The sequence below is a fragment of the Pipistrellus kuhlii genome, unplaced genomic scaffold (genome assembly GCF_014108245.1).
Source record: "Pipistrellus kuhlii isolate mPipKuh1 unplaced genomic scaffold, mPipKuh1.p scaffold_m20_p_8, whole genome shotgun sequence".
NCBI lineage: Eukaryota > Metazoa > Chordata > Mammalia > Chiroptera > Vespertilionidae > Pipistrellus > Pipistrellus kuhlii.
The window spans coordinates 69,571,596-69,596,700 of record NW_023425584.1 but is presented as its reverse complement, the minus strand read 5'-3'; the positions used below and the strand labels follow the sequence as shown (position 1 = coordinate 69,596,700).

At 57.2% G+C, this 25,105-nt stretch overlaps 1 protein-coding gene and 1 long non-coding RNA gene across 7 annotated transcripts in view; one reads left to right on the top strand and one right to left on the bottom strand.

The window, feature by feature from the left end:
* Window positions 1-2,767: 2,767 nt before the first annotated feature.
* Window positions 2,768-24,324, top strand: LOC118711801. Its single transcript, XR_004985835.2, has 3 exons — window positions 2,768-3,153; window positions 13,249-13,252; window positions 24,312-24,324. It is a non-coding gene; the product is annotated as an uncharacterized LOC118711801 (long non-coding RNA).
* ARID3A (AT-rich interaction domain 3A) overlaps window positions 5,351-25,105 on the bottom strand; it is a 36,008-nt gene continuing 16,253 nt past the window's right edge. For 5 of the 6 annotated variants that reach the window (XM_036425097.2, XM_036425098.2, XM_036425099.2 and 2 more), the window contains exons 4-9: window positions 17,137-17,209; window positions 12,927-13,110; window positions 12,376-12,623; window positions 9,120-9,416; window positions 8,003-8,101; window positions 5,351-6,272 (exon numbers count right to left, since the gene is read on the bottom strand). In XM_036425097.2, coding sequence (XP_036280990.1) covers window positions 6,094-6,272; window positions 8,003-8,101; window positions 9,120-9,416; window positions 12,376-12,623; window positions 12,927-13,110; window positions 17,137-17,209 — 1,080 coding nt within the window. In that variant the 3' untranslated portion in view covers window positions 5,351-6,093. The remainder of the gene's footprint in view (window positions 6,273-8,002; window positions 8,102-9,119; window positions 9,417-12,375; window positions 12,624-12,926; window positions 13,111-17,136; window positions 17,210-25,105) is intronic. The other variant, XM_036425101.2, reaches the window with a different exon arrangement.

The following is a 25,105-nucleotide window of genomic DNA, read 5'->3' as shown; positions in this document are numbered from 1 at the left end:
TCGATGTTTCTAACTCTCTTCCTCTCTGTAAAAAAAATCAATAAAATATATTTTTTTAAAAGTTTTGTGTTTTTTAGAAGATACCCCTAAAGATAAATTACCCTTCTCAAACACCAAAATAAATACCTTTTCGTTCTCCCCCCAAACCAAATCTTAGAATGCTGAAATCCAGCACTCTGCAGAACCAGGAGGTGGGCCAAGGTGGCCCTTCTGAACAGCAGCTCAGGGCTTGAAATGGGCACTTCTGAGCCCTGGGGCAGTCACTGCACACCCCGGGGCCTATTCCCCACAGGCAAAGTGGGGGCTCCTCGGAGCTAAAGGGTCTGTGTCCTCATCCAGGGAAGGCTGGCCTGGAAATTTCCAGATTCCTGGACATGGGTGGGCCCAGCTGGTATGGTTTGCAGAGGACCAACTGTGCCAATAGGGATAAGGGGCTGAGGGTAGATGCTCAGGCTGGAACACGTCCAGGCGCTGCCCCAGGGCAGGACTGCTGGATTGCAGTCCGGCCCCCTCACAGGCCTCTCCCTCCTCCCTTCCTCCCCTCCTCCCTTCCCTGGGGACCCAGTAGGCCAGGCTGCTGTCAGGTCAGAGGTCACCCCACCCCCAGCCCCGTTCCTGGAATGAGGACAGACCAGTTGTGTCAGAGCAGCAAGACAAAAGCCACACTTTGGGGGCCTGCAGACCACCCAGTCTCTAGACCTCCTTGGTGCCAGCCAGGCGCCACCTCCCAAATCCAAGCTGAGAGGCCCTCGGTGGTAGTTGGGCGGCGGCAGCAGCAAGTAGGCTTGGGGAAACTGAGGCACAAAAACTGCACAATCCCTCTGGCTCTAAGCCCCTGTTTGCAGCCACTGGCACACACTGCTGAACCGAACCAGACCCTGCCTTTCCTGGGCTCAGCCGCCTCTCACCCTGCCCACCCAGGGCGTGGGGGCCTTGAGCACCGTGGCAGCTCCCGTGATGTGCACTAATGGTGTAAGGAATCGTGGATGAGTCCAGTAGCAATCATCCTTTCCACCGCCGTCCCCCACCCCCTCCACCCAGGTCTGCCTCTCCCTCCCGCTAATCAGGCCTCGTTTAGAGTTTCATCTCCTGGGAGCCTCTCTGCCTAACAAGCAGAGCAGGAGGCAGGAGGCAGGAGGCAGGAGGCGCCTCGGCCCGGGAGGTGGGGAGAGGTGGTGGAGTCTGACCCCTCCCTCGGTGCCGCAGGAGCTGTGTGACCTCAGGGCCCCAGTCCCTCTCTAGGCCTCTTCAGCCGAGGAAGAAAGATGCTAGACTAGCCCATCCAGTTTGTGGAAAGGGCTTTAAAGAAAACAAACACAACACGAGAAAGACACTTTTCCTTTATGTCCCTGGGGAGTGGGGCTCCGAGGGGCGGGAGGGTTAACCTGTCTTCTCCAGGCTCCCAGGCCCGCGGAGACAGATGCAGCCAGTCCATTTCTGGCATGGACGGGAACTGCTGGACCAAACGGGCCACAGGAGGCAACCGGCTGCCACAGGAGCGGTTGTTTCCCGACTCTTCACCAGGCGGGGGCGGGCCCAGGAGGAAGGGGTGGGCCCAGGCCAGCCACAGCCGAGAGCTAGTGGCGGGGGAGCCAGGGGCAGGGGGCCTGGCCCGTCCACGTCCCGACCACGCTGACCTTGAGCCCATCGTGTCGCGGGGTGTGGGTGACGTGAGGGGCAGCCACCTGCGTGCTGCTGTCGGGTTGGGTTTGGAGGCTGAGAACAAGGGCTGCCCTCCATCTGGGCTGAGCCCACCGTTTGCAGCTGCCCCTCAACAGCCCGATCGCCCCTTGGTCTGGCTTCTTTGGGGCCAGACTGTCCTGAGAGACAAACGCTAAAATGTGGGCCAAACCGCAGCGGGGCAGGCTGGGAAGAGGTAGGCCCAGGGTGGCTTCCTCGGAGAACCAAAATGAAGCCAGCGAGGAGGGGGCAGGGGACAGGCCACGTGCCCTAGGGGTTCGAGTCCGAGAAATCTGGAGTTAACACTGGGCATCAGAACCCAGCACAGCCGAAACCGGTTTGGCTGTGGATAGAGCGTCGGCCTGCAGACTGAAAGGTCCCAGGTTTGATTCTGGTCAAGGACATGTAGGTACCTTGGTTGCAGGCACATCCCCAGTAGGGGGTGTGCAAGAGGCAGCTGATTGATGATTCTCTCTCATCGATGTTTCTAACTCTCTCCCTCTCTCCCTCTCTATAAAAAATCAATTAAAAAAAAAAAAAAAAAAAAAGAACCCAGGATAGCAGGAGGCCTACGCTAGGAGGCTGGAGGGACCAGCAGGCTGACACAGGGGGAGGGAGCCACCCTCAGACCTGGCTCAGCTAGTGCCTCCGTCTCTGAACTGCTGGTACGGGAGCCTGGCCACTCTCCGATGGAGCTGTGCTGGGCTCTGGGGGAGGTGAGCAGCACCCCTGGCCCCACCCACCTGATGACAGGAGCACCCCCCATCGTGACAACCACAGACATCCCCAGACACGGCCCCGTGTTCCCTGGGGGCACAGTCCCCACTGGAGGACCCGCACCAGCCCCCGCGCCTTCTGCTAACTGGACCCAGACGGTGCAGTGACGCCCAGGAACCGACCACCGAGACGTTTTCTGTTAAAAGTCAGAAGTGTTTTGTCTTGTTTTAATATCTCATCAGCTTTACAGGGTTACAATTGTCTTAAATATTTCTGAAATTTAAATACAATCTGCATAATAGTTATAAAATGTAAACTTTCAGTGTTCTTTTAAATTTCAAAATCACACCTCCCCCCCTTTTTTTGGTCTTTTGCCCCCCTCCCCCTAATACCTGAATGTTCTGTAGAACTGAAATCCTTACCAGCTGCCCCACCAGCCAGGTGGCTGACAGGCGAGGCCCGGCCAGAGGTAGAGTAGTTTTTAACTTTAAAAAAGTTTTTTCCTTTAAACCTGAGTTCGGGCGTGGCCCCCACGCCATCGGACAACCCCCAGAGAAGCTGAAATTTCACATGTCAGGAATGAAAAGCTGAATTCATTCGTGTTTGCCAAGAAAAAAACGCACAAGCAAGCAAGAGAAAAACGATAGAAGTGGGCAAAAGTCATAAAAGCAAAAAAAGTGACTGTACAAATGCACAACTATTAAAAACTAACTCTGCTGCCCGACGCCTCTGCCTACCCCTTGCCCGACAGCTACAGTTTAGGGGTCACCAGGAAGGTTCTAGAAGCAGCCCGTAACGAACACCTCTAGAGCAGTTAAGTTAGCCCCGAGCCCTGAGTTTGGGACTCCCTACCTGCTCTGTGCAGCCAAGCCCCACCTGTTCCGGAATGAACAGTGCACAAGCCAGCTGCTGATAGAGATGGCTGTCCCGTCCACACCCAGTTTGCATAAAGAGGTGCTGAGCTGCACCCCAGAACCCTCACCAACAGGAGGTTGCCCTGAGCTGGGATTGGCAGAGGGGACTCAAGGCAGAGGCACAGCACTGCCCCAGCCTGGAGCTCCCCCTCATCTTTCCACCTCTCCCCCCGCTGCCCACGGCTCCCCCACAGCCCCCCCCACCCTGGCCCCCTACAATCACCATGAACAGTAGGCATGCCCTGAGTTAGATCTGGGGGCTGTATCACCCACAAGACACGACGCCCAACACACACAGACACACACACACAGACACACACACACACACACACTCATGTGACCAGAGACAGCACCCAGGCAGGCTCTCAGGTGGACACGCCCACTACGTAGGTGGTGGTGGGGGAACAGGTACTGATAAATGCTGAAACCCTGAGCCAGCCAAGGAGGGCAGGCCGAGAGGGGTTTTGGCATCAAGAGTCAGACCCGAGGTAGAAATAACCAGGCAGCAGACACCCCCATGTGGGCCCCACGTACTCCAGGGGGTCAGGTCAGGGGAAAGAGAGGAGGAGCATCCGGTATCACGGCTCTTGGACAAAAAGACCCTCCTCCCACAGTGATTGTACTGTTGCATAAGGAACGGGGAGGAGAACCATGCATAAGGAGAGAGGAAACCCCACTGCCTGGGAGGTGGAGGGTGTCCTCGACCCTGAGATATACCAGAGGAAGGGGCTCTCCCCAGACACCCCAGCATGACCCCCGAGCGCCCAGGCTGGGTGTGGGGAGCGGGACGCTCTCCCCTCCCTGGTCTCCAAGGCCACAGAGGGCCCTGGCCCGGGATCACCCGCTCGGGACCCGGGAGGCTGCCAGGTGGCATCGTTAGGCCGGGCCAGGCTCCCGGGGCCCAATTAGCGTTTCCAGGCAAACTCAGCGACAGGAGCGCGCAGGGGTGTGGCAGGCACCGTTTCGATCAGCACCACCTGGTCCCCAGGGACCTAGCCAGGCCGGGGAGTGGTGGTGGGGGAGCTGAGGGAGTCCCCGAACCCCGCCTGGCGTTTGGACAGAGGGTGCTACCTCATGGTGAAGACCGTTACCCCGCCCAGCCCCCCACGATGACCACCTTCTAACCTGGGTAGGTGGTCACGTTGGGGGTGGGTGCAGCCTCCCCATGGGCCTCTGGTTCCTTTAGCGATAGCAGATGTGGCCTTGCTAGGGGCCAAGAGAGAAGAAAGGGACAACGTGGAGGAGATGGGAAGGGGTGGGGTGTTCAGGATGACGGCCTCAAAAACCTCAATCCGAGCTAAGCCTGGCTCGCCCCAGTCCCCAGATATCCACGTGTCTCTGAAAGCAGCCCTTCCAAAGCGGTGGTGGCGCAGTGCTGAGCACAGGTGCCTTCCAAAGCGGCCCCTTCAGCCCCGCCCGCCCGCGTGGCTTAGTGGTTGAGCGTCGGCCCACGACCCAGGAGGTTGGATTCCCGGTCAGGGCACATGTCTGGCGGTGGGCTCAATCTCTAGCAGTGAGTGTGCAGGAGGCAGCCGACCGATGCTTCTCTCTCATGGATGTTTCTCTCTCCCCCGCTCTCCTTTCTCTGAAATCAATAGAAACATATTAAACAAATAGAAAAGCAGCCCTTCCAGGTAAGAGAGAGTCCCCAGGCCATATTCATCCCTGAGACAGGAGCCTGAGGGCTAGGACAGCACATCCCCGCCCAGGCCTAAGCCCTGGCCCTTCATCCTACACTTTCTCTCCAGTTAAGACTTCCAGATCCCCGACAGGCAGCAGGCACGGCACAGCGAGAAAAAGCATCGAGCGGCTTGGTCTGCCATTCAGCATTCACATCCCCAGTCCCCCCTCGGCTTGCCCCTGCATGGACCCCAGCCTGGCCCTCAGCACCTGAGTTCGTCACCGTTTCTGGCTCTAGCCCAGGGATACAGTGTCCTGGGCGTGCGAGCTGCCTGCCGCAGCACAGGGAATGCACACAGAACCCAGTTCAGTCACGGGGAAAATGGAAAGGGTATTACCTTTTTTGCTTTTTTTTTTTAAAGTCCCGTTTCCCTGAATGAACACAAATATATAGAGATATATATCCTTTTCCTAAGGTTTGATTCCTCCCCCAAGAATAAAATAGAACATTTACAGAACAAAAACCCCCCAAACCTCTTAAAACCCTATAGAGCTTGAATATCGCTATTTCTTTAAAAAATAATAATAATAATAATAAGTTCCCAAAAGCAACAAGAAAAAAAATTCAACTGATCTTGGCTCAGGGGTTTCATTCAAAACAAGGAGCCGGGTATGATGAGTGGATGAGTGTGTGATGAACAGGAACAAAAGTAAAAAAAAAAAAAAAAACAGACAAAAATGAACACACACAGTGCAGGGATGTATGAGGTAAACAGGATCTGGCCTTACATTGCAACTGGTCCAAACCAGACACCAGACACCAGTCCAAATCGGCCCGCCAGGCTGCAGGGAGCCCTGGGGAGTCTCTGCCGCTCTCTTTCCTGATCTCCTTAGCTGTTCTTGCAGTTTCTCTCTCTGAATGTCTGAAACCTGAGTAATTCAAGTGTTCCTTGGTTTTCCCCTGTTTTATTAAATTTTCTTTATATATATGTATATATTTTTTTCTTCTATTTTTGGTGTTAGCTGTGGCTCCTTTGTGGATTATTTCCCCTCCCCACCCGTATCTTCCACCACCCCGGCCCTGCGCGGCCCACCTTTCCCGCACCCTGCCCAGTCTGACCAGCTCCTGGGGTGGGGGGGCGGTGGGTGGGGGGTGGTGCAGTTAAGGCAATGAGTTATTTGAGGTAGAAGACGTCGGGGGTGCGGATAACCCCGCTGGCCCGGCCTGGCTGCCCACGCTGCTGCTGCTGGTCCCGCCGTTTCCTCCCCGGCTGCTGCCACCACCGCCTTTGCTGGGAGCGGAGGCCGGTGTGGGGGCTGGCGGCTGAGCAAACAGCACTCCTAATGCAAGGACAGGAGGAGAGACGTGTCATGGAGAGTTCACACATTAGGTGACCCCCAAGCAATGACCCCCTGCAAAGTCCACCCTTGGTCCCACTAGGACACCCGCCACCTCATCTTAGTCTCTGCTTCCGGTGGGGGTCTTTGCCCAGCAACCCAGCTGTTTTGTGCCCCTAGCACCACCTGGTGGCCTAAGGAGCAACTGGCCTGACTACATTTTTTTACAAGGAACTTGGGAACATCACTTGTACGGTTCACCCATGAACACAGGTGTTAGAGAGGCAGTAGTCCCCTGGCACAGTTTAAAATCCAAATACAACTTTTAACTCCCCAAAACTTAACCACTTATAGCCTATTGTTGACCAGAGCCTTACTAATAACATAAACAGTGATGAACACATATATATTGTTTTCTTTATAAATTGATTTTAGACAGGAAGGGAGAGGGAGATAGGAACTTCAATGATAAGAGAATCATAGATCATCTGACTCCTGCACGCCCCCTACAGGGGATCGAGCCTGCAACTGGAACATGTGCTCTTGACTGGAATCAAACCCGGGACCCGTCCGTCTGCAGGCCAATGTCTATCCACTGAGCCAAACCAGCTAGGGCTGAACACATATTTTGTATTATATGTCTTATATACTGAATTCTTATAATAAAGTAAGCTAGAGAAAAGAAAATGTTATTAAGAAAATCATCAGAGCCCTGGCCCATTTTGCTCAATGGATAGAGCATCAGCCTGTGGACTGAAGGGTCCCAGGTTCAATTCCAGTCAAGGACATATGCTCAGGTTGTGAGCTCAATCCTAGTAGGGGGCATGCAGGAGGCAGCAGATCAATGATTCTTTCTCAGCATTGATGTTTTGCTCTCTCTCTCCCCTCCTCTTTGAAATCAATTAAAAAATATATATATATATATGAAAATCATCAGGGCCTTGCCAGTGTACAAGGAACTTTGAAACATGTTGTGGTTTAGTGTTGACCCAGGAACCAACAGGCTGCTGGTTCGATTCCCTGTCAGGGCACATGCCTGGGGTTGCGGGCTTGATCCCCAGAAGGCACCCAATCGATGATCCTCTCTCATGGATGTTTCTATCTCTCTATCCCTCTCCCTTCCTCTCTCTCTAAAAATAAAAAAAATAAAACATTAAAAAGAAAATCATCAAGAAAATACATTTCCTAGCCCTAGCTGATTTGGCTCAGTAGATAGAGCATTGGACTACAGACTGGAAGGTCCCAGGTTCAGTTCTGATCAAGGGCACATGCACGGGTTGTGGGCTCAATCCCCAATAGGGGGCGTACAGGAGGCAGCCGATCAATGATACTCTCATCATTGATGTTTCTATCTCTCTCCCTCTCCCTTCCTCTCCGAACCCAAAATATATATTTTTAAAAAAGAAAGAAAATACATTTCCAGTATTTGTGGGGGGGGAAAGCATTTATAAGTGGACCCATGCAGCCCAAACCCTTGTTGTTCAAGGGTAACTGTATTTTTGAGCACTTATGTGCTAAGCCTCATGCTAAGTGCTTATTATGTGCTAAGAACTGTGCCAAGTGCTTACTATGTGCTGAGCACTGTGCTAAGTATACCACATTGATTATACACTCAAGCCTGCAAGGTAAGGAAGAGCTTTGCTCACTCTAATGGCTGGGCTCCTGCAGGCCAAACCCAGCGATTACCCAGGACGCCTACATTAACCTGGGGGATGAAGTTGTCAAGGTGTTACCTGTATACATAATTCCGTTAATCTCCACTGACATGCTAATACTATTGCTGCCATTGGTGCTGGTCAAGCTTGCAGCCGAGTCTGGGCGGCTCTCCGAGGCTGTGGGAAGAAGAAAAGCCACCGTTTGGAATCACAAACTCATCGGTGCAATGAGCCATTTCACAGCTATCATCCCCACCTGACTTTAAAATTCACAAAGTGGCGGACTGTGTCTGCCACCAGCACACACAGAACATGATAAATACGGAATAAGAATGTATGTATATGACATTTGCTCTTATCATGACTGTAATTCTTAAGCGATGTTGCACACCCAAACCATGTCATTCTTCTTAACAGCCACGAAGTCTTCCAGGTGTGACTCACTCATTCCTCACCGATGGACACACACATCGCTTCCAGGCCTCACTGTTACAACATCAGGTAAATGACTGCAGTGAACAAACCTGTCTTTACAGGTACCCCTTGCTTTTTGAAAATTCACCATTATACCGCTTGGAGAGGCTTCACAGGAATGCCCTGCTCTCAGACGGCGGAGACACCCACATTTCCTTGAGCACCTCACTGGCTCTGCTATAGATACTAAGCAGATCACTGATGTTTTCTGTTTTTAAGCGATTGCCAAACTGTCCCCTATTGGCACTCCCACCAGCAGGACACATTTCCTCACATCCTGAGCAACACTTGATATTATCAAACTCTGATGGGTGAAAAGTGGTGTCTCCTTGTTAACGTGCAGGTCCCTGTCTAGATGGAGCCGAAAGGCTTTTCTTCTCCATCCTTACAAGGGGAAATGTGTCTACTGATTTTAGAGAAAGCGAAGGAAGAGAGGGAGAGAGAAACATTGATGTGAGAGAGAAACATCGATCAATTGGACCAGAAATCGAACCTGTAACCTTCTGTTGCACAGGACGACATTCTAACCTACTGAGCTACACCAGCCAGGGCTGAACATCTTTTTCATAGGAATCTACTAGTCACAACTGCCCATTTTTTCTCTATTGATTTGTTTGCCTTTTTTCTTATTGATTTACAGGCACTTTTTACATAGGCTGGCTCCGAGACCCTTCTTTTGTTACTCATGCAGAGAGCACGTGGGTCTGGGGTGGGCTGGTACCTTGGCTGTTGATGCGAATGCTCATGGGCAGCTGGGCTGTCATGGCCAGGAAGTTCTGCTGGAGCGCTCGCTGCATGAGCCGCTGCTGCTCATCCGCCACCAGGGCCATCTTCTTCTCCGGAGGCTCCCCCGACTCCAGCTTCTCCCGGAGCTGCTCCAGGGCGGCCGCCTGCGCGGCCACAGCCGCCTGGGCTGCCGCTGCTTGCACTGCCACTGCCTGGGCTGCCACCACGGGGTGGCCTGCCAGGGAGACTGGCAGGCGGCCGGGGACGGTGATGGGGATGGCCGAGTCCTCCTCTAGACAGGAGAGAAGGGAAGTTGGTGGCCAAAGGGGAAGTGAGGTGCTTGGCCCAGCCTTTCCCCCACACCAGAATGAGCGTTCTCTTGAAGACCTCCACGGATAGGGCGCCCACTCCCTCTCCGAGGGAAGTATCGATAATTTTTAAAATTTATTTATTTAATCCTCACCCAAAGACATGCTTACAGAGAGAAAAGGAGAAACATCGATGTGAGGATAAACCGGCAACCCAGGTATGTACCCTGAATGGGATGGAACTGCCATCCTTTTTCCCCTCATTGATCCCTTTCACTCTGCCCCCACCCCTTCCAGGCCTTCACCACACTATTGTCTGTGTCCATGGGTCATGCATATATATGCATATAAATTATTTGGTTAATCCCTCCACCCCCCACCTTTCCACTTAATCCACCGCCATCTTGGAATCGAACTGCCACCTTTTGGCGTATAGGACCTTGCTCTAACCAACTGAGCCACCCGGTGGCCTGGGCAGTAACTAGGTTTCTGAACAGACACAAGTGGTATAAACCCTTTGTAAGGCAGGTGATCATACTGGTAATACTGGTGATAACACTACTAGTTAAGTACTAGTGTTATAATAGTATTTAGTATCAGTACTACATAGATTCTATAATAGCATATAACATCCCAATATATAAAAAGCCAGGGGCCATCACAACCAAAACAAACCAGATGGACGACCCAACACAGGCTGTATAGGGTGACCAGGCTGGCAGGGGAGGCATTTGGGGGCAACCAGGCCGGCAAAGGGGGAGCAGTTGGGGGTGACCAGGTTGGCAAAGGAGGGCAGTTAGGGGTGATCAGGCAGGCAGGCAGGTGAGCAGTTAGGAGCCAGCGTTCTGGGATTGTGAGAGTGATGTCCCACAAGGGGTTCCAGATTAAAGAGGGTGCAAACTGGGGTAAGGGTACCCCACACTGTGCACCAATTTTGTGCACTGGGCCTCTAGTATTATACAATAGTAGTCATAACAAAAAGGCTCAGAACATGTCTAAAGCACTTCCATCTCAAACAGGAACTAACTCAAAGGGCCATTTCTACAACTTCAAATCTACTCTTATCTCCAGATGAGAAAACTAAGGCTAAAGGTTCATAACTTTCCCAAGGCCACAGAGCTGGAAAAAGGCTGAGCTTAGATTCAAATTCAACTCCTACCCACTCTCCTCTTCTGTGGTTAAAACAAATGTTCCCGTCTTTCCCATCCACCAGGATCACTAGGACCTGCTGTCTCTTTTCCCCCAACTCACTCTGCTGCCTGTTGTTTACAGGTTCTCTCATGACCCCCCTTTTACTTTTTAAAGCCTTTTTATTTTTAAAAAATATAAACTGGTTTGGCACAGTGGATAGAGCATCGGTCTGCGGACTAAAAGGTCCTGGGTTCGATTCCAGTCAAGGGCATGTATCTTGGTTGCGGGCTCATCCCCAGTAGGGGATGTGCAAGAGGCAGCTGATCGATGTTTCTCTCATCATCAATGTTTCTAACTCTCTATCCCTCTCGCTTCATCTCTGTAAAAAAATCAATAAAAAGATATATATACAATACATTTTATTTAAAAATCAATAAAAAATATATTTTTAAAAATATATTTTATTGATTTTATACAGAGAGGAAAGGAAAGAGATAGAGAGTTAGAAACATCGATGAGAGATAAATACTGATCAGCTGCCTTCTGCATGCCCCCTACTGGGGATCAAGCCTGCAACAAGGTACATGACCTCAATGGGAATCGAACCCGGGACCTTTCAGTTTGGCTCTATCCACTGAGCCAAACTGGTCAGGGCACGACTCCCCTTTTATCTTATCTGCTACCATCTCCCCCAGCTCCAGCATGAGACCTGGCCCACATGGATGCTTAATAACCTTTGATGGAGAGCTGGAACCCGGAGCCAGGAGGGTAAACCAAGGCCCACGGAGACTGGCTGACTCACGTTAGCAGGACCGAACACCTCAGGGCCTGTGGGGATTGCCTCAGATCCCGGGCCATGCCCAGGACGTAGGGAGTCACAGCCCGTGTGGTGGAGGAAAAATAGGAACCCAGACATGCAAACTGGCCAGCACGAGTCCACACGGCCACATGTGCTATCTGTGCTCTGCATTAGGAAGGATTCGAGGCTCAGGGGAAGAGAAAACTGTGATCGGCTGGTGATGTCTGCCACGGGTGTGGACTAGGAATGGGGTTGTTTGTCAGGCACCTGCACACCTGGGCCTGCTGCAGACTGGGCATTTTACACACTGAAGGCTCCCAACAATTCTACACCTAGGCGGGAATTGTCTCCACGTTACTCATAAGGAAATCGGGCTCAGAAAGGGACACCGAGCCATGCAGGGGCACCTTCCAATAGCTTCAGGGATGCTAAAGGGTCAATCTGATAGACCCATACTATACCTCAATGATGTTTGCCGGGGCAGAGTGTAGAGGAAGATTCTAAAGCACAAAGGGAGAAGAATACAGCGATGAACTAATAATATCTGTCATGGGCAAGGTACGGAAAACACGATGGTGATGGACAGTGTCAGCCACAGGCAGAAGGCTGGGCCAAGGCCACAATAAATGATCAGAAACGCATGCTCCATTAACAGCTGCCTCGTGTGGACTGGGAAAACGGAGATTCATTAGGAATGTCATGGTGGGAAACTGGTGCTTGATTTGTAATGTCTCTGCCTTGGCATAAAATTAAAGAAGAAAAAGCAAAAACCTGATTAGTGGTGCCTGCCATGGGCTCAGGATTAGTAATGTCTGCTTGCTGTGGGCATGGGATTTGAAAAGTGTTCGCTGTTTAGTCATGTTTGCCACGAGCACAGCATTGCCAGATTTGCCACCCTCTACCGCGACAAGGTTGGAGTTTATCAACCTGTTTGCCCAGAGAGGGGAAAGGTGCCAACACACAAGGCCATCGGCCTCAACTGGGTAAGTCCCCAGGCTTGTGCGGGCCCTTACCTTTCTTGATCTTGGGGGCCGGGGTGATGGAGCTGCCGTTGGTGCTGGTGGCCAGGCCCAGGGAGGACACGGGCAGCTTGGGTGAGGAGAGCATGCTGTGGGCACCCCCTGGTGAGTAGGCGAAGAGGGAGCCCCCGAAGCTCTGGCGCCGGCCCTCCCGCCGGTTGCTGTCGATGGCCGCCTGGAGCTCGTTGGGGTTGCTGAGGCCCCGTTTCTCACACTCGTAGGGGTACAGGTACTTCATGTACCTGGGGGGCGGGGAGAGTGGACAAGGGGGCGCCTGGCACGCCTCCCGTGACTCCCTGCTGCCCTCGCATTCCCGCGGTGGCACCACGTCCCCGCCCTCCGTCACGCATCGCTGCCAGGGAGTCCCTCGACGAGGCTGAGCCCGGCGCATGGCTCATGCTGTTCCCGGTCTCAATGCTTGTCCCCATGACTGCCTCCCACTCATCCTTTAACCTCGGAGCCAGGAACTTCCTGAAAGCCCCACCCACGGCTCCCAGGATGCAGACTCCTCACTGGCCCCAGGCCCTTCGCGCTCGCACACTCACTGGGTCCGCAGGGTGAAGGCGGCGCTGGTGATGGACGTGGGCAGGTTGAGGCCCTTGGTGATCTCGCGCCACAGCTTCTTGTTGATGACCTCCACCAGGCCGCCCTTCTCCGTCACCAGCACGTACAGCATGAACAGGTCGAGCACCTGCTTGGCCATGATGGGGATCCGATTCACAGGCGTCCCTGCGGGGGAGGAGGAGTGAGGGGAGGGGTGGCTGTGGCAGGGCCAGGGCCCCCCAGGCAGTCTATGGCTCACACACAGTTGCAGAGCAGGGTCTCCCCGCTGTGTGGACATCAGGGGGGTCACTGAGGGATGCTGAGCAGCGTCCCTGTGCCCACCCACTCGATGCCAGCAGCACCCGCAGTAATGACAACCACAGGGCTCCCTGACATGGCCCCGGGTGAGACCCATGCCCCGCTCCGGGCCGTACTAAGGTAACAGCTCTGCCTCAGTTTCCTTTTCTTTTTAAAGATCCGTTTTTATTGATTTAGGGCACGCGAGCCGCGGTTTGCCGCTCTGTTGACTAATGAGTTTGCCGACCACTGTGTAAGGCATTACCCTTACCCAGAAGTTTTGACTTCAGGTTAAAGACATGAATACATTATTAAAATGTTTGTTTTCTTTAAGTGTTTTTCCCTAAGGCAGTGGTCGGCAAGTGCATTTGTCAACAGGGCGGCAAATCCCGGCTTGTGAGCTGCATGTGGCTCGAGAGCCGCAGTTTGCCAACCACTGATTTAGGGAGAGGGAGACAGAGAGAAGCTTCGATGAGAGAGCAAGACGTTGATTGGCTGACTCCTGCCCGCCCCCTACCAGGAATCAAGCCTGTAACCTGGGGCATGTGCCCTGACTGGGAATCGAACCAGCAACCTTTCAGTTCATGGGATGATGCCTACCCAACGGATCCTCATTGACCAGGGCCTGCCTCCGGCTCTCTCAGTGATCTGACTCATTGCTCAACTCAACGGCGGGGAGGAGAGGAGTGTGGAGAGGGAGATGCTGGGGGCCCATCTGGGGAGGAGCATGAGAAATGCTGCCTTTGTTGTTCCTGCTCCCATCACCAGCCGAACAGCTGCCCAAACAACGGCCCGAGCGCCCAGGCCGCTCCTCGGCGGCTGCAGTGTGGTGTGAGGGCTGTGTTGGAGCGGGAGCCTGGTTAACCCACGCAGAGCTGTGGCTCCCACGGGGGGCAATCGAGAACGAGTTATTAACAGTGAGTCTTGCATTTCTCATGGTGTTAGGGGCCTCTATACAGTGTATAAACATATATTGTGACATATTTATGCATTTCGGTTCTCTGTTATATGTTTTGAAACTTTATGTGCCATATTTTCATACTGATATCATTATTTTTTAAAACAATTTAGTGATTTCTTCCTAGGGACTTCAGCTGTTGTTTTACTTTCCTCTGTCATGGATGCCTGTTCTTTGGAAGCTTGTTTAGACCAAGCTTTTGAGGCTTCCTCCACGTGAACAGGAGCTCACTTTTTATATAAAACAATTATATGTGGGGGGGCGCGGGGCATCAGGATGTTAGAGATGCTTACGTAGGTGGGGCGTGGCCACAGAAAGGTTGGGAACCACTGACTGAGAGGGGGGCAGTGGGCAGCCCAGGGAGGGGAAGGCTTGTCCAGGGAGGAAGGGCAATGGGCTAGCTCCATGAGGGGCAGACTGCCCCCTGCAGATAGGCCTGCTCCCTCTCCTGCCCACCTGACCTTCTATATCCTCTTCCCCAGAAGCTCCCAGCCTCAGAGCCCTCAGATCTCTGTTTGACCAAGGGTAGAGAAAGCCCGTGCAAACCTCTCTCTGGCAGTGGGCCCTGGTACACCGTCTAGGCAGCCCCTCGCCCTGCCAGCTCACACGGACCCTCAGTGCCCAGCCTGGCAGGCAGCACGCGTTCCATAAACAGTGAAGGCTGACAAGCTACATCTCAGCGACAGGGTCATGGCTGCCCCCCGCCCCCGGAGATGGGCAAAGGGGGCTGGGGAACGTGACCGGACGGAGGAGGTCCGCGTGAGGGGCCAGCGTGCCTGTCCCAGGGGCCTGGGCGACGCCCTCCACCTCTGGACATTCCAGAACCACCCCCCGCCACTGCGTGGCTGCTCTCTGGCCCTTCCCACGCTGCCAAATCCCCAATGAACTGAGAACCACCGGGAGCGGGACAGGAAAATGGACCTCGGACCTTCCCCCAGCCCAGCCCATCCCCCAATGTCATTTTCAGCCCGTGGGGGAGAGAGAAAAAGCAACACCAGTGTCAGCACAGGGGGCCGGCCGGAGGCGTGGTCCCAGCGCCATCCTGCCGGACCCAGACTCGGGCTCTGCCTGGTGGGGGAGGGGGCGGGAATTAAGGAATCAGATCCTCAGGGCTCGGCGGCGGGCAGGCAGTGGGGCCTGGACAGATGTTTATAGAAGGAGGGGGCTGGGAGAGCACAGAGCGGCATTGATGGTGGACAGCCAGGGCTGGGGGAGATAAGAAAGGGTGGGGAGGTCGTCAGGGAAACAGCAGGAGGGCGGGGTGAGGCTTTTACTGTGTGACCCTCTGTCTGGAGAGTGCGGCGTCCTGGGAGGAGGGGGTCTGACGGATCCTCTCCCCCAAAGGCCCCCAACGGCAGAGGAGGAGGGTCCGAGAAGGTGGCAGGGAAGGGAGGGCCTCGGAGCTGGGTTTTGAGAACCGCGTAGGAGTTTGCCGCCACCCACCCTCCGGGAGCACCTGTCCTCGTGAAGAAGGCAGGACTGGACACCCCTCACAGCCTGGTTGGCAAGGGGCTGGACTGATGTCTCTGCCCCCCCCCCCTCACTCACACCGGGGCAGCTAGCTCACAGTGCTCTCTAAGCACCTCAGAGACACAGGTAACTGGTCCTGGGAAAATGGTAGGCTCCAGGCCTGGACACTCTGAGCCCCATGGCAGGGGGCAGGAGGGAGGGCTTGGGCAAGTGTGGACAGGCCGATAAAGGGAGAGGGGGAGCTCTCTGGCCACACAGGGGGCAGCAGCCCAGGCAGGGGCTGGGCTGGATGATAACAGGATAACATGAGAGGGGCCCACACCCCGGGGCTGGTCTACGTTCTTCCATCCCAGCACAGGAGGGGTTAACCAGAGGCTGCAGCCCCCTCCCCTTTCCTCTCCTTCCTTCGGGGCCTGACCAGGCCTGTGTTTATAGAAGCTACTGGTGAGGGGGGGTGGGCAGAGGCCCAGGACAAAGCAGCAGGGGCCAGGTCCCTACAATGGCCTGAGTGGACCCCGCAGCCCCACCCCTTCCTGCCCCTGTGGCCCCAAGGCCATGTGCCCTCTCTGGGCCTCAGTTTCCTTCTCGGAACCACGGGGGCTGTCCAGGCCGGAGGAATGAGCCCCGCCCTGCAGCGGCCATTCCTAAAACAGGCCGGGTGTCCCCTCCCATTGGCAGCTCCACGCTGAGGGCGAGGCCAGGGGGCCTCTGGGGACCCCCTAGCTGCCCCTTGTCCGATCTGAACCTGAGTCACCCCACATGCCTCTGATATCTTCCACTGTCTGAGCCTCAGTTTCCCCGCCCACTCACTCACCCGGACCAGCCCCCGCTCCTCATGTCACCGTTCTCACGGCCCAGGCATTTCCTGGTGGGGCCTGGTTGGTGTCCATCTCACCCCAGCCGGGGGGGGGGGGGGGGGGAGGAAGAGAGGGGCTGGGCTGCAGTGCCAGGGAAACTGCTGGCACTCCGTAAATGCAGCGTGGGGCATTGCAAACAGCAGGGACTGTTGGTGGCCCATCTTACAGACGGGAACCAAGGCCCCTAGGAGCAGGGGAGGGGCTGTGGCACGGAGGGCACTCTAAGCCACGGGAGCTTGGAGCTGCATGGAGAGCTTCCGTTCTGTTGCTCCAGTGCCCACTTGCCTACCTGTGGATCCAACCCCATCCTCCGAACAGAGGCCAGCCCCGCCCCCCCGCCAGTGTGGGGGATCCTGGGAGCCAGGACCCCGTCATATCCTCTGTCTCAGCAGCAAGGGAAAAAGCTGAGCCGCCCTCCCCCAGCAAAGCGGACCCCTCTGACCCTCACAGCTGTGCCTCCCCCTCAGACCACACATGGCACGGCCACGTCCCCCCTCAGACACCCCCTGCATGCCTCCAGCCAGGAAACTCAGGGCCACTCTGACCCACCAGCCCCCAAGGCGGCGGCTGGCAGGGCCCCCCTTCCCCGTGGTGCCCAGTTCCCACCACTTCCCAGCGGGCAGGCCTCACCTCGCTTCTGCATGAAGCTGAACAAGTCGTCCAGGAACTCCTTCCTCTTGGGGTCCCCGTCCAGTTCGTAGAGCTGTGAGGGCGAGGAGGGGAACAGTCACCGGGTGCAGAGCTCGGCACAGGCACCCTGTCTCCGTCACCAGGAGCCGCGGAGGGGCTGCTGACCGGGATGGGCACTGGGGGCCCCAGCACCGCCCGGGCTTCAAGCATCTCCGAGGCCCCACAAGCAGTGACCTGCCCCCCACGTTCAGATGAGGACAGAGCCATCGACGAGCCTCCCAGGGCGGTTTAACACAACAGGTTTATCCTCCTGCAGTTCTGGGCTGGAAACCTGCGATCCAGGTGTGCCAGGCCAAGCTCCCTCCTGAGGCTCTGGGGAGGGTCCCTCCTGCCCCTTCGAGCTCCTGGCAGCTCCGGGGATCCCTGGGCTTGTGGCTGCATCGCCCCAGGCTCTGCCTTCGCTGTCACCTGGCTCTCCTCTGCGTCCAAATTCCACTCTTCCTACAGGACACCCGGCACTGGACTTAGGGCCACCTCATCTCATCCCAATGCTTGACAAATGGCATTTGCAAAAACTCTACTTCCAAATAAGGTCCCGTGCACATCATTAAAAAAAAAAAAAAATCATTTTAGAGAAAGAGGGGGAAATGAGGGGGTGGGGGGAGACCATCAATTTATTGTTCCACTGATTTATGCGTTTATCGGGTCGCTTCTCATTTGTAGCCCGACCAGAGACTGAACCTGCAACCTAGGCTATCGGGACGATGCTCCAACCAAGCGGCCGGCCAGGGCTTAAACACATCACTTTGGGGGACACAGTTCACACCTGGCAAGTAGCCCAGGTCGTTGCCACGGTGAGGAGTCCCGACCCCGCACAGAGGCAGGGACGCTGCAGCCTGGGCTGTGAGGCCTCTGGGTCCAGACTCGGTCCCGGGCACCGGCTGCCTGGGCTTGCCAGTCACCGCAGGAGGGGACAGGGCCCCCTTTTGGGAGGCAGGGGGTCCTCCACCCCATTGACCATCACCTCCCAGGTGCTGGGGGAGAAAGCCAGTAGAGAGCATTCCAGAGTGAGGAGAACAGGGAAGACTCAGCTCTGGGGGATACAGCACTGTGGCTGCTGAACACGGTGGGATCGGGCCCCTGAAACCGCCTGGTAACCCAGCTCGGCTGGAATCATCCATCATTAGGGCCCAGAATGCCCCAGTACCCAGTCCCTCCGACAGGGAGATCCGGGGGCCCAGGGAGGTGGGCTTGTCAGGGCCAGCCATTCCTCAGCCACGCTGCCCCTCTCTGGGCCTCAGTTTCCCCATCTGTGTAAGGGAGACAAAATGGGGCCTCTAAGGCAAGGACTGGGGGAGGCAGGAGCCAGCCCTGGGTGGTCGAGGCCTTTGTCTCCATCCTGCCCGGCCAGGCGGGCCGGCCACATTCCTGTGCTGATTTACGGCGTCCAGGGAGGCCCACACTCCCCCCTGCCTGAAGGGCGTGGGCCCAGCAGGTGGACCTTCCATTGGCGTGCTCACGCCAGGCCTTGTCTGTCCACTCCCAGCCCACGTGACACGGCCGTGTCCCCGCCCCCACCCTCCTCCGCCCCGCCGGGGGTGTGAACTCACACACGCCTGGCTCCCGGCCTGCCTGCCCTGTGGGAGATCAGGGACAGGGCCTGTTTTGTTGCCAGAGCCTAGGAGGTAGCCGAGTGCACAGCAGTGGTGTGAGAAGTGCCAGTTAAGTGAACTCTGCTTTCCCAGCTGCAAGGCGGGCCTAGCGAGGCAGAGGGGGGGCCAGGTGCCCCCCAGATCCGTGGGAGGGGACCTTATTTTGAAACAGGACCTTTGCAGACGTCATTAGCGAAGATGAGGCCACACGGGAGGAGGTGGCCCTAACCCAATGACAGGGTCCTTCCTCATGAGAAGAGGTGGGACACAGACAGGAGGAGAAGCCACGTGGGGACAGAGGCGGACACTAAGCTGTGTGGCCACGAGTCCAGGGACCTGGGAGCCCCCAGAAGCCGGAAGCAGTGGGAAGGGTCCTCCCCAGCACCGGAGGAAGCTCGGCCGGGGACACCTTGGTTTCAGACTTCAGGCTCCGGGACACAGGAGGACAAATGACAGTGCTGAGCTGCTCAGTGTGAGGCTGTCGGTCATGGCGTGGAAACCCGTTCAGGGGCAGCGTGTTCCCCTCTGAGATCCTGACGCAGGGGAGCATGGCCTAGACCCCTTCCCTGGGCCCAGCCCTCCTCAGCCCTCAGCGCGCCTCCTGCCTCGGCCTCCGTCCTCAGAGGACACTGCGCAATAAACACAGCAGTGTGGCCCTCAGCACCTGCACTGCAACGACCCTCACAGTCCCGGTGGGAAACTGAGGCCCGGGGTGGAGGCCAGCTGCTCCATGACCCCTGGCAGAGGCGGCTGGCTCAGTGGGGGTGCAGGGGCTGTTAACCCCCGGGCCAAATGGTGGGCAGGCCCTGGTGGGGCCCGGGCACAGGATGAGGCCATAAAGGGGATGTGTGGTGAATACGGCGGCTTTAATAGCCGTGTCATGGGCAGCTGACTACAAAGCCGGGCAATAAAGGCTGCCCGGGCTTTATGGGGCTCTGGCCCCAAGTTCCGCACCCCCGCGGTGTGCGTCCCGCCCCGGCCAGCTGGACGGCGCTGCCCGCCCGGCCACAGGAACGGGCGAGCTGGGGACGGTGTCCAGGCCCGCGAAGTTGAGGCCACACGGGAGAGGTGGCCCTAACCCAACGACAGGGTCCGCTGGGGACAGCCCGGCTGCCTGTCCCCACAAGGCCCCGAGTCACACAGCCGGGCCATCACACACCCTTTACCACGGCCCAGCCTGGCTCCCTGGCTGCAGCCCTGCCCTCTCAAGGTGGACCAAGAGGTGCTGAAACCAGCCACCTGCCATTCCCAGGGCCACAAACCCAGGCCGGAGACTGGGCCAAACCCTCAAACTCCTCCTCAGGGCTGAGGCCTGAGGCAAGGGCCCCACATTCCTCCCTGAGACCCCATTTCCCTGGGACCAAGTGTCAGGCCCCGAGAGTGAGTCTCACTCTGGCTTTGTCTGGTTCTGAAGATGCCCACCCCTGCAGCCCACCAGGGCCCACAGACCCACAGCCTCGAGGCCGTCTCCCCTCTCCCCTGGCCACTGGCTACTTCTCTAACCCATCGGAGGTTCCACCTCCCGGCCTCCGGCCTGGCAGTTCCACCCGCCTGCAATGCCCTTCCCAGCTCTGCCCCCGCTGGCTCCCCCTTCATCCCGATGTCCCACCGCTTGAATGTCACCACCGAGGGCCCACCCTCCCTGAAAGAAGCCCCGGCCCTCAGGTGCCTCAGCCTCAGCCGGTCTCTCCCAGCCCCCTGCTCTCCCCTGGAGCACCTTTTTTCCTTGCTCACCCCCATCTCCCCCAACCTAACCCTCCTGTCACCCGACCCACATGGATTCACACCCTGATCTGGTCCCGTCCTTCAGCCCCCCAGAACGTTAGGGATTTTCTATCTCTTGTCCCCAGTGCCTGGAATTGGCCGCCCCACAGACACCCGTTAAATGGACCTGGGTTCCTCAGTGCCGCATAAACACAGGGACGCTCGTCCTTCCCCAAATCCAGCTACACCCTTCAAGCCGGGCCACGCTGTGACCTCCGCTGGGCTCACTTCCTGCCCCGTGACCCTTCTCAGGCCTCGGTTTGTTCAGCTGTGAAACGGGTGCAGTTCAAGCATGTGAGATGTGGATGTGAAAGCCTGGGTTGGAGGCACCCACAGAGGCTACCTTCTCCTCCCCACCTGCAGGTGGGGCCACTGGGGCACCCACAGCTCAACCCCGTGTCGGTGTCCACCCACAGATCACCAAGCGGGGCTGACTATGTGTCCCTCTCCGCCTCCCTAGCACCAAGCACTGCACGAAGGAGAAACTGAGACTCACCAGCCTGCCCCCCACCATACGCCCAGCAGCCAGAGGGGCTTTCCAGCCCGCCTCTCCCCGTCCTACAGCCCTCACCTCCCTCCGATTCAGCCCCTTGTGACTGCCTGCTTTCTGAACAAAATAAGCACCATCTCCCGCCTCAAGGTCTTGCAAGGACTGTTCCCAGATCTCCGCACAGCCAGTCCCTCCTTCCAGCCCAACATCACCCTCTCCGGGAGCCGCCCCTGCGCCCTCCCCCACCCCTTCCTTACCCTCTGACCCCTTCATCTGCTCCAGTTTCCTTCCGAGTGCTTTGCACAAAGAGCTCAATCCACAGGTCCTGACACTGCCCTCGCTCTAGGCCCAGCCTGAGGGTGTGGGGGAGGGAGCCGAGGTGCCAGGACCCGCTGGGGAGATCCCCCAGGGGCATGGGGCAGCCAGGTGAGGAGCAAACAAAGCCAGGAGGTCTCAGGGCTCGGATGGGGGGGGGGGGGGCGGGGGCGGGCGGGGGGGTGAGCAGGAGGAAAAATGAGGTAACCACCCCAACCACAAGGGTATGGTGGGCAAACAGGAAATTCTTGTTTGTGGCCAAACAGCATTTTCACCACAGCCAGGCAGGTTATCCTGCTGACCAGGCGCAGATAGCCCCACCCTGTCCTGGAGCTGGGGGGGTCCTCTGGAGCCAGAGAGCTCACCCTCCCAGAAACCCCTCCCAGCCTGCTTGCCCGGAGAGGAGAGAAAGGCCAGTGTGTCCACGAGCACATCCACAGTGACCCGTTGGGGTGGGGGTGGGGGTGACTCTCAGGGCCCAGCACACACGTCTCCTCCCCCGCTCCCAGCCCGCCGAGGGGCCCAGGCAGCCTTAGTCCTCAGGGGCCCGGGCTATAAACATCAAGAGAGAGCCCGCGGGCCCGGGAGGACCTTTGCTCCTTAACGGTGTCTGCTCAGGCGCCCTCCTGCCACCCAGGTGGCTCCAAAGTCCACGGGGCCCCACCTCTAGAGGAGGCCCGGGCCCAGGCCGCGCTCCGCGGAAGGCGGGACACGGCCGTGCAGGAACCCTGAGCCACCAAGCACCGGGCCTCTGTGGCAGACGGGAGTTCGCTAGAGAGCCGCCGAGCACCGGTGGCTTTCAGAAAAAGGCGTGTTTTTGTCCCGTCCAACACAGCTTCTAGGAAACCCGGGAAGTGTGTCTTTCTCCACGTCCAGAGCAGGCCTGCCAACACCCAGCCGGGCGGGACAGGCCTGGCCGGCCGCCTGTGCCCGCGGGACCGCCTCGGGCATTCCTGCGCCGCCAGGGTCAGAGAGGAAGGACTGATACCATCGGGCAGGAAGCGGGGAGCGTGCCGGAAGCCGGGCTGGCGCAGGCGGCTCTGTGCCGGGAGGAGCGGCCGGCCAGGCAGGGAGCCGGCCAGGCAGGGAGCGAGGAAGCCTGCAATCTGGGTGGATTCGGCCAGGGGCTTGAGTGCTTAAACTCTCATACTTGAATTCTTCAACAAAATATTCACGGAGGTGAAATTCACATGTAACACAGAATTCGCCAATTGAAAGTGAACAATTCAGTGCCGTTTCGGACAGTCACTATACTGTGCAACCACCACCTCTGTCTGATCCCAGAACATTCTATCTTCCCCTCCCCTTCCCCCCTCCCTCCCTCTGCAGCAGCCTCTGGCAAGCCACTAATCCACTTTTTGTGTCTGTGGATGTGCCTGTTCGTGACAGTTTCCATGGAACCACACATTGTGTGGCCTTTGTGTCTGGCTTCTCTCACTGAGCACCGTGTGTCCAAGGTCCGTCCATGCCGTCGCAAGTGTCAGCACCTCCCTCCTTTTCACGGCCGAGTAATATTCCCCTGCGGGCAGGGGCATGCTGGGTTCGCCTTGTGCCTTAGCTGACAGACACCCGGTTTGTTTCTAACTTTCGGCTCCTGTGAGCCGTGCTGCTGTGAATTTCACCTATTTTAACATCCTTCAAGTTTTGGACAAGAATTGATCCATTGGCCGAAACCGGTTTGGCTCAGTGGTAGAGCGCTGGCCTGCAGACTGAAAGGTCCCAGGTTCGATTCCGGTCAAGGGCATGTACATTGGTTGCAGGCACATCCCCGGTAGGGGGTGTGCAAGAGGCCGCTGGTCGATATTTCTCTCTCATCAACGTTTCTAGCTCTCTATCTCTCTCCCTTCCTCTCTGTAAAAAAATCAATAAAATATATTTTAAAAAAAATTTGATCCATTGTAATAACTTCCATAAGCAAAACGAACCGACAGTGAGACCAGGCGGAGAAGGGGGCGGCGGGTTTTTATCCCCCGGCTCCCATAAAACACCGAGAGCAGCCAGGGTGGGAGAGGACACCTCCCCGCAGCCTCCGCGGGCAGGAGGGCTGAGGGGCGTTCGTGTTTTTACAGCGAGAGCAGGCCGCGCCTCCCCTGCTCAGACGCCAACCCGGCTTCCCTTATTGGTCTCGGGAGAAGCATCCAAACTTGCTGCCTGGCAGGCCCAGAGCCAGCTGGCTCACTATCTCCCTCTCCTCTGTCCCCACGCTCACTGTCCTCCGCCCACACCAGCCTCCGCAGTCCCCCCACGCCCCGTCCTCCCACCCGGAGGCCCCCTCCTCCGGCCTGCGCCTCTCAGGCCTGCAGCCCTGACCCCCCCAAACCAGGCCGACCCAGCTGTCATGGTCCTGTGACCGTGCCTTTATTTCGGGGTGGCTTCTTCCTGTCTTCCTCCTTCTTCCCACCCAGAGGAGAGCCCCCAAGGGCACAAGTGGGGTCTCTGGGTACTGGGCAGAGACCCTGGTATACAGCAGGAGCCCACTAATGGAGGGAGGAGAGAGCATGCTCGGGCTCTCGCACCGCCCGGGTCTGTCTGTCCTCGTCTGAGGCCCCCCTCCCGCAGCGCCCTGCCCGCCCGCTGATAAAGCCCCTCCTCACATCGTGGGGCCGGTGAGGCCCTCACAGCCCCGACCGAGATGACTCAGCAGGGCCAGCCGTTGCCAGGCCCCAGGTGCTGGAGCAGGTCCCTGGGGGCCTCAGCCTCCCCCATTCACAGAAACGCCCACAGCTGCTGAGGGGAGGGGGGTGGGGCAGAACCCCACAGCCTCCGGTGCCTACGCTGGCATCAGGAACACTGACGTGGGCAGGGGGCTACCTGCAACCTGGGTGACAGGTCTCCGCCAACCACCTGCTGAGTGCCCGACCCGCCCTTTTCAACATGCATCAGGGCAGGGAGTCCGGGCCCAGGGCCCACACTCCTCACCCAACAGCGGGAGGCCCAGGGACGGCAAAACTGAGCCTGAGGCCAGGTCTCCCCCCCCCACACACACACACAAAGACACCCCCCCCCCCAGTAGGGACAAATAGACAATGGATAAATGAACAGAATCAGGAAGGGGCTCCAGGAGGCTGGGGGAGAGGTCGTTTGGGGCAGAAGAACCCGAGTCTGAAACCTTCCCTGCACCTCAGCCCTCAGCTGACCGATCAGGATGGAGGTGCTGAGCTACGTGGTCAGGAAGCCACCAAAGCAGCCCCTCAGCTCCGCGGCCCTCAGACGGCCGCCCAGGCGGGCCCTGGGCGCTTTGAATTTAAAACTCCCAGGTCACGGCGTAGAGGAGGCGGAGACTGCAGGAGAGCGGCCAGCCCACGGGGGCTTGACCAGGACAGACCAGCAGCCATGACTGAGCGCCTGTAGGTCAGGCCAACGCGGACGCTGAGGAAGCAGCGCGTGTGGGAGACCCGGATGCCCCGAGGGGCCCGGGCCAGCAGGCGCGGATCCCGTGGGAGCGGGGTCTTTGGAGGGGGAGGGGCAGAGTTGATCGCGGGAGGGGCTTGATCAATGTCTGTGGGACTTGGGGCCCTTCCCAGGAGTCACCCCCTGTGCACCTGACCCTGAGGGCACCCCCACCGGCCACTGGGCCCTTTCGCTTCCTGTCAGCGCTCCAGGCAGGGCCTCCTCCGCGCAGATGCTGCAGGGGGGGCCCCACCCGGCTGGAAGGAGATTGGGGAAGTGATTCTAGGCCGGGCAGAAACATCTGTCTGCTCGGGCACCCCTCCCCAACTGGCCTCATGTCCTTTCTCTGAAAAGAAAT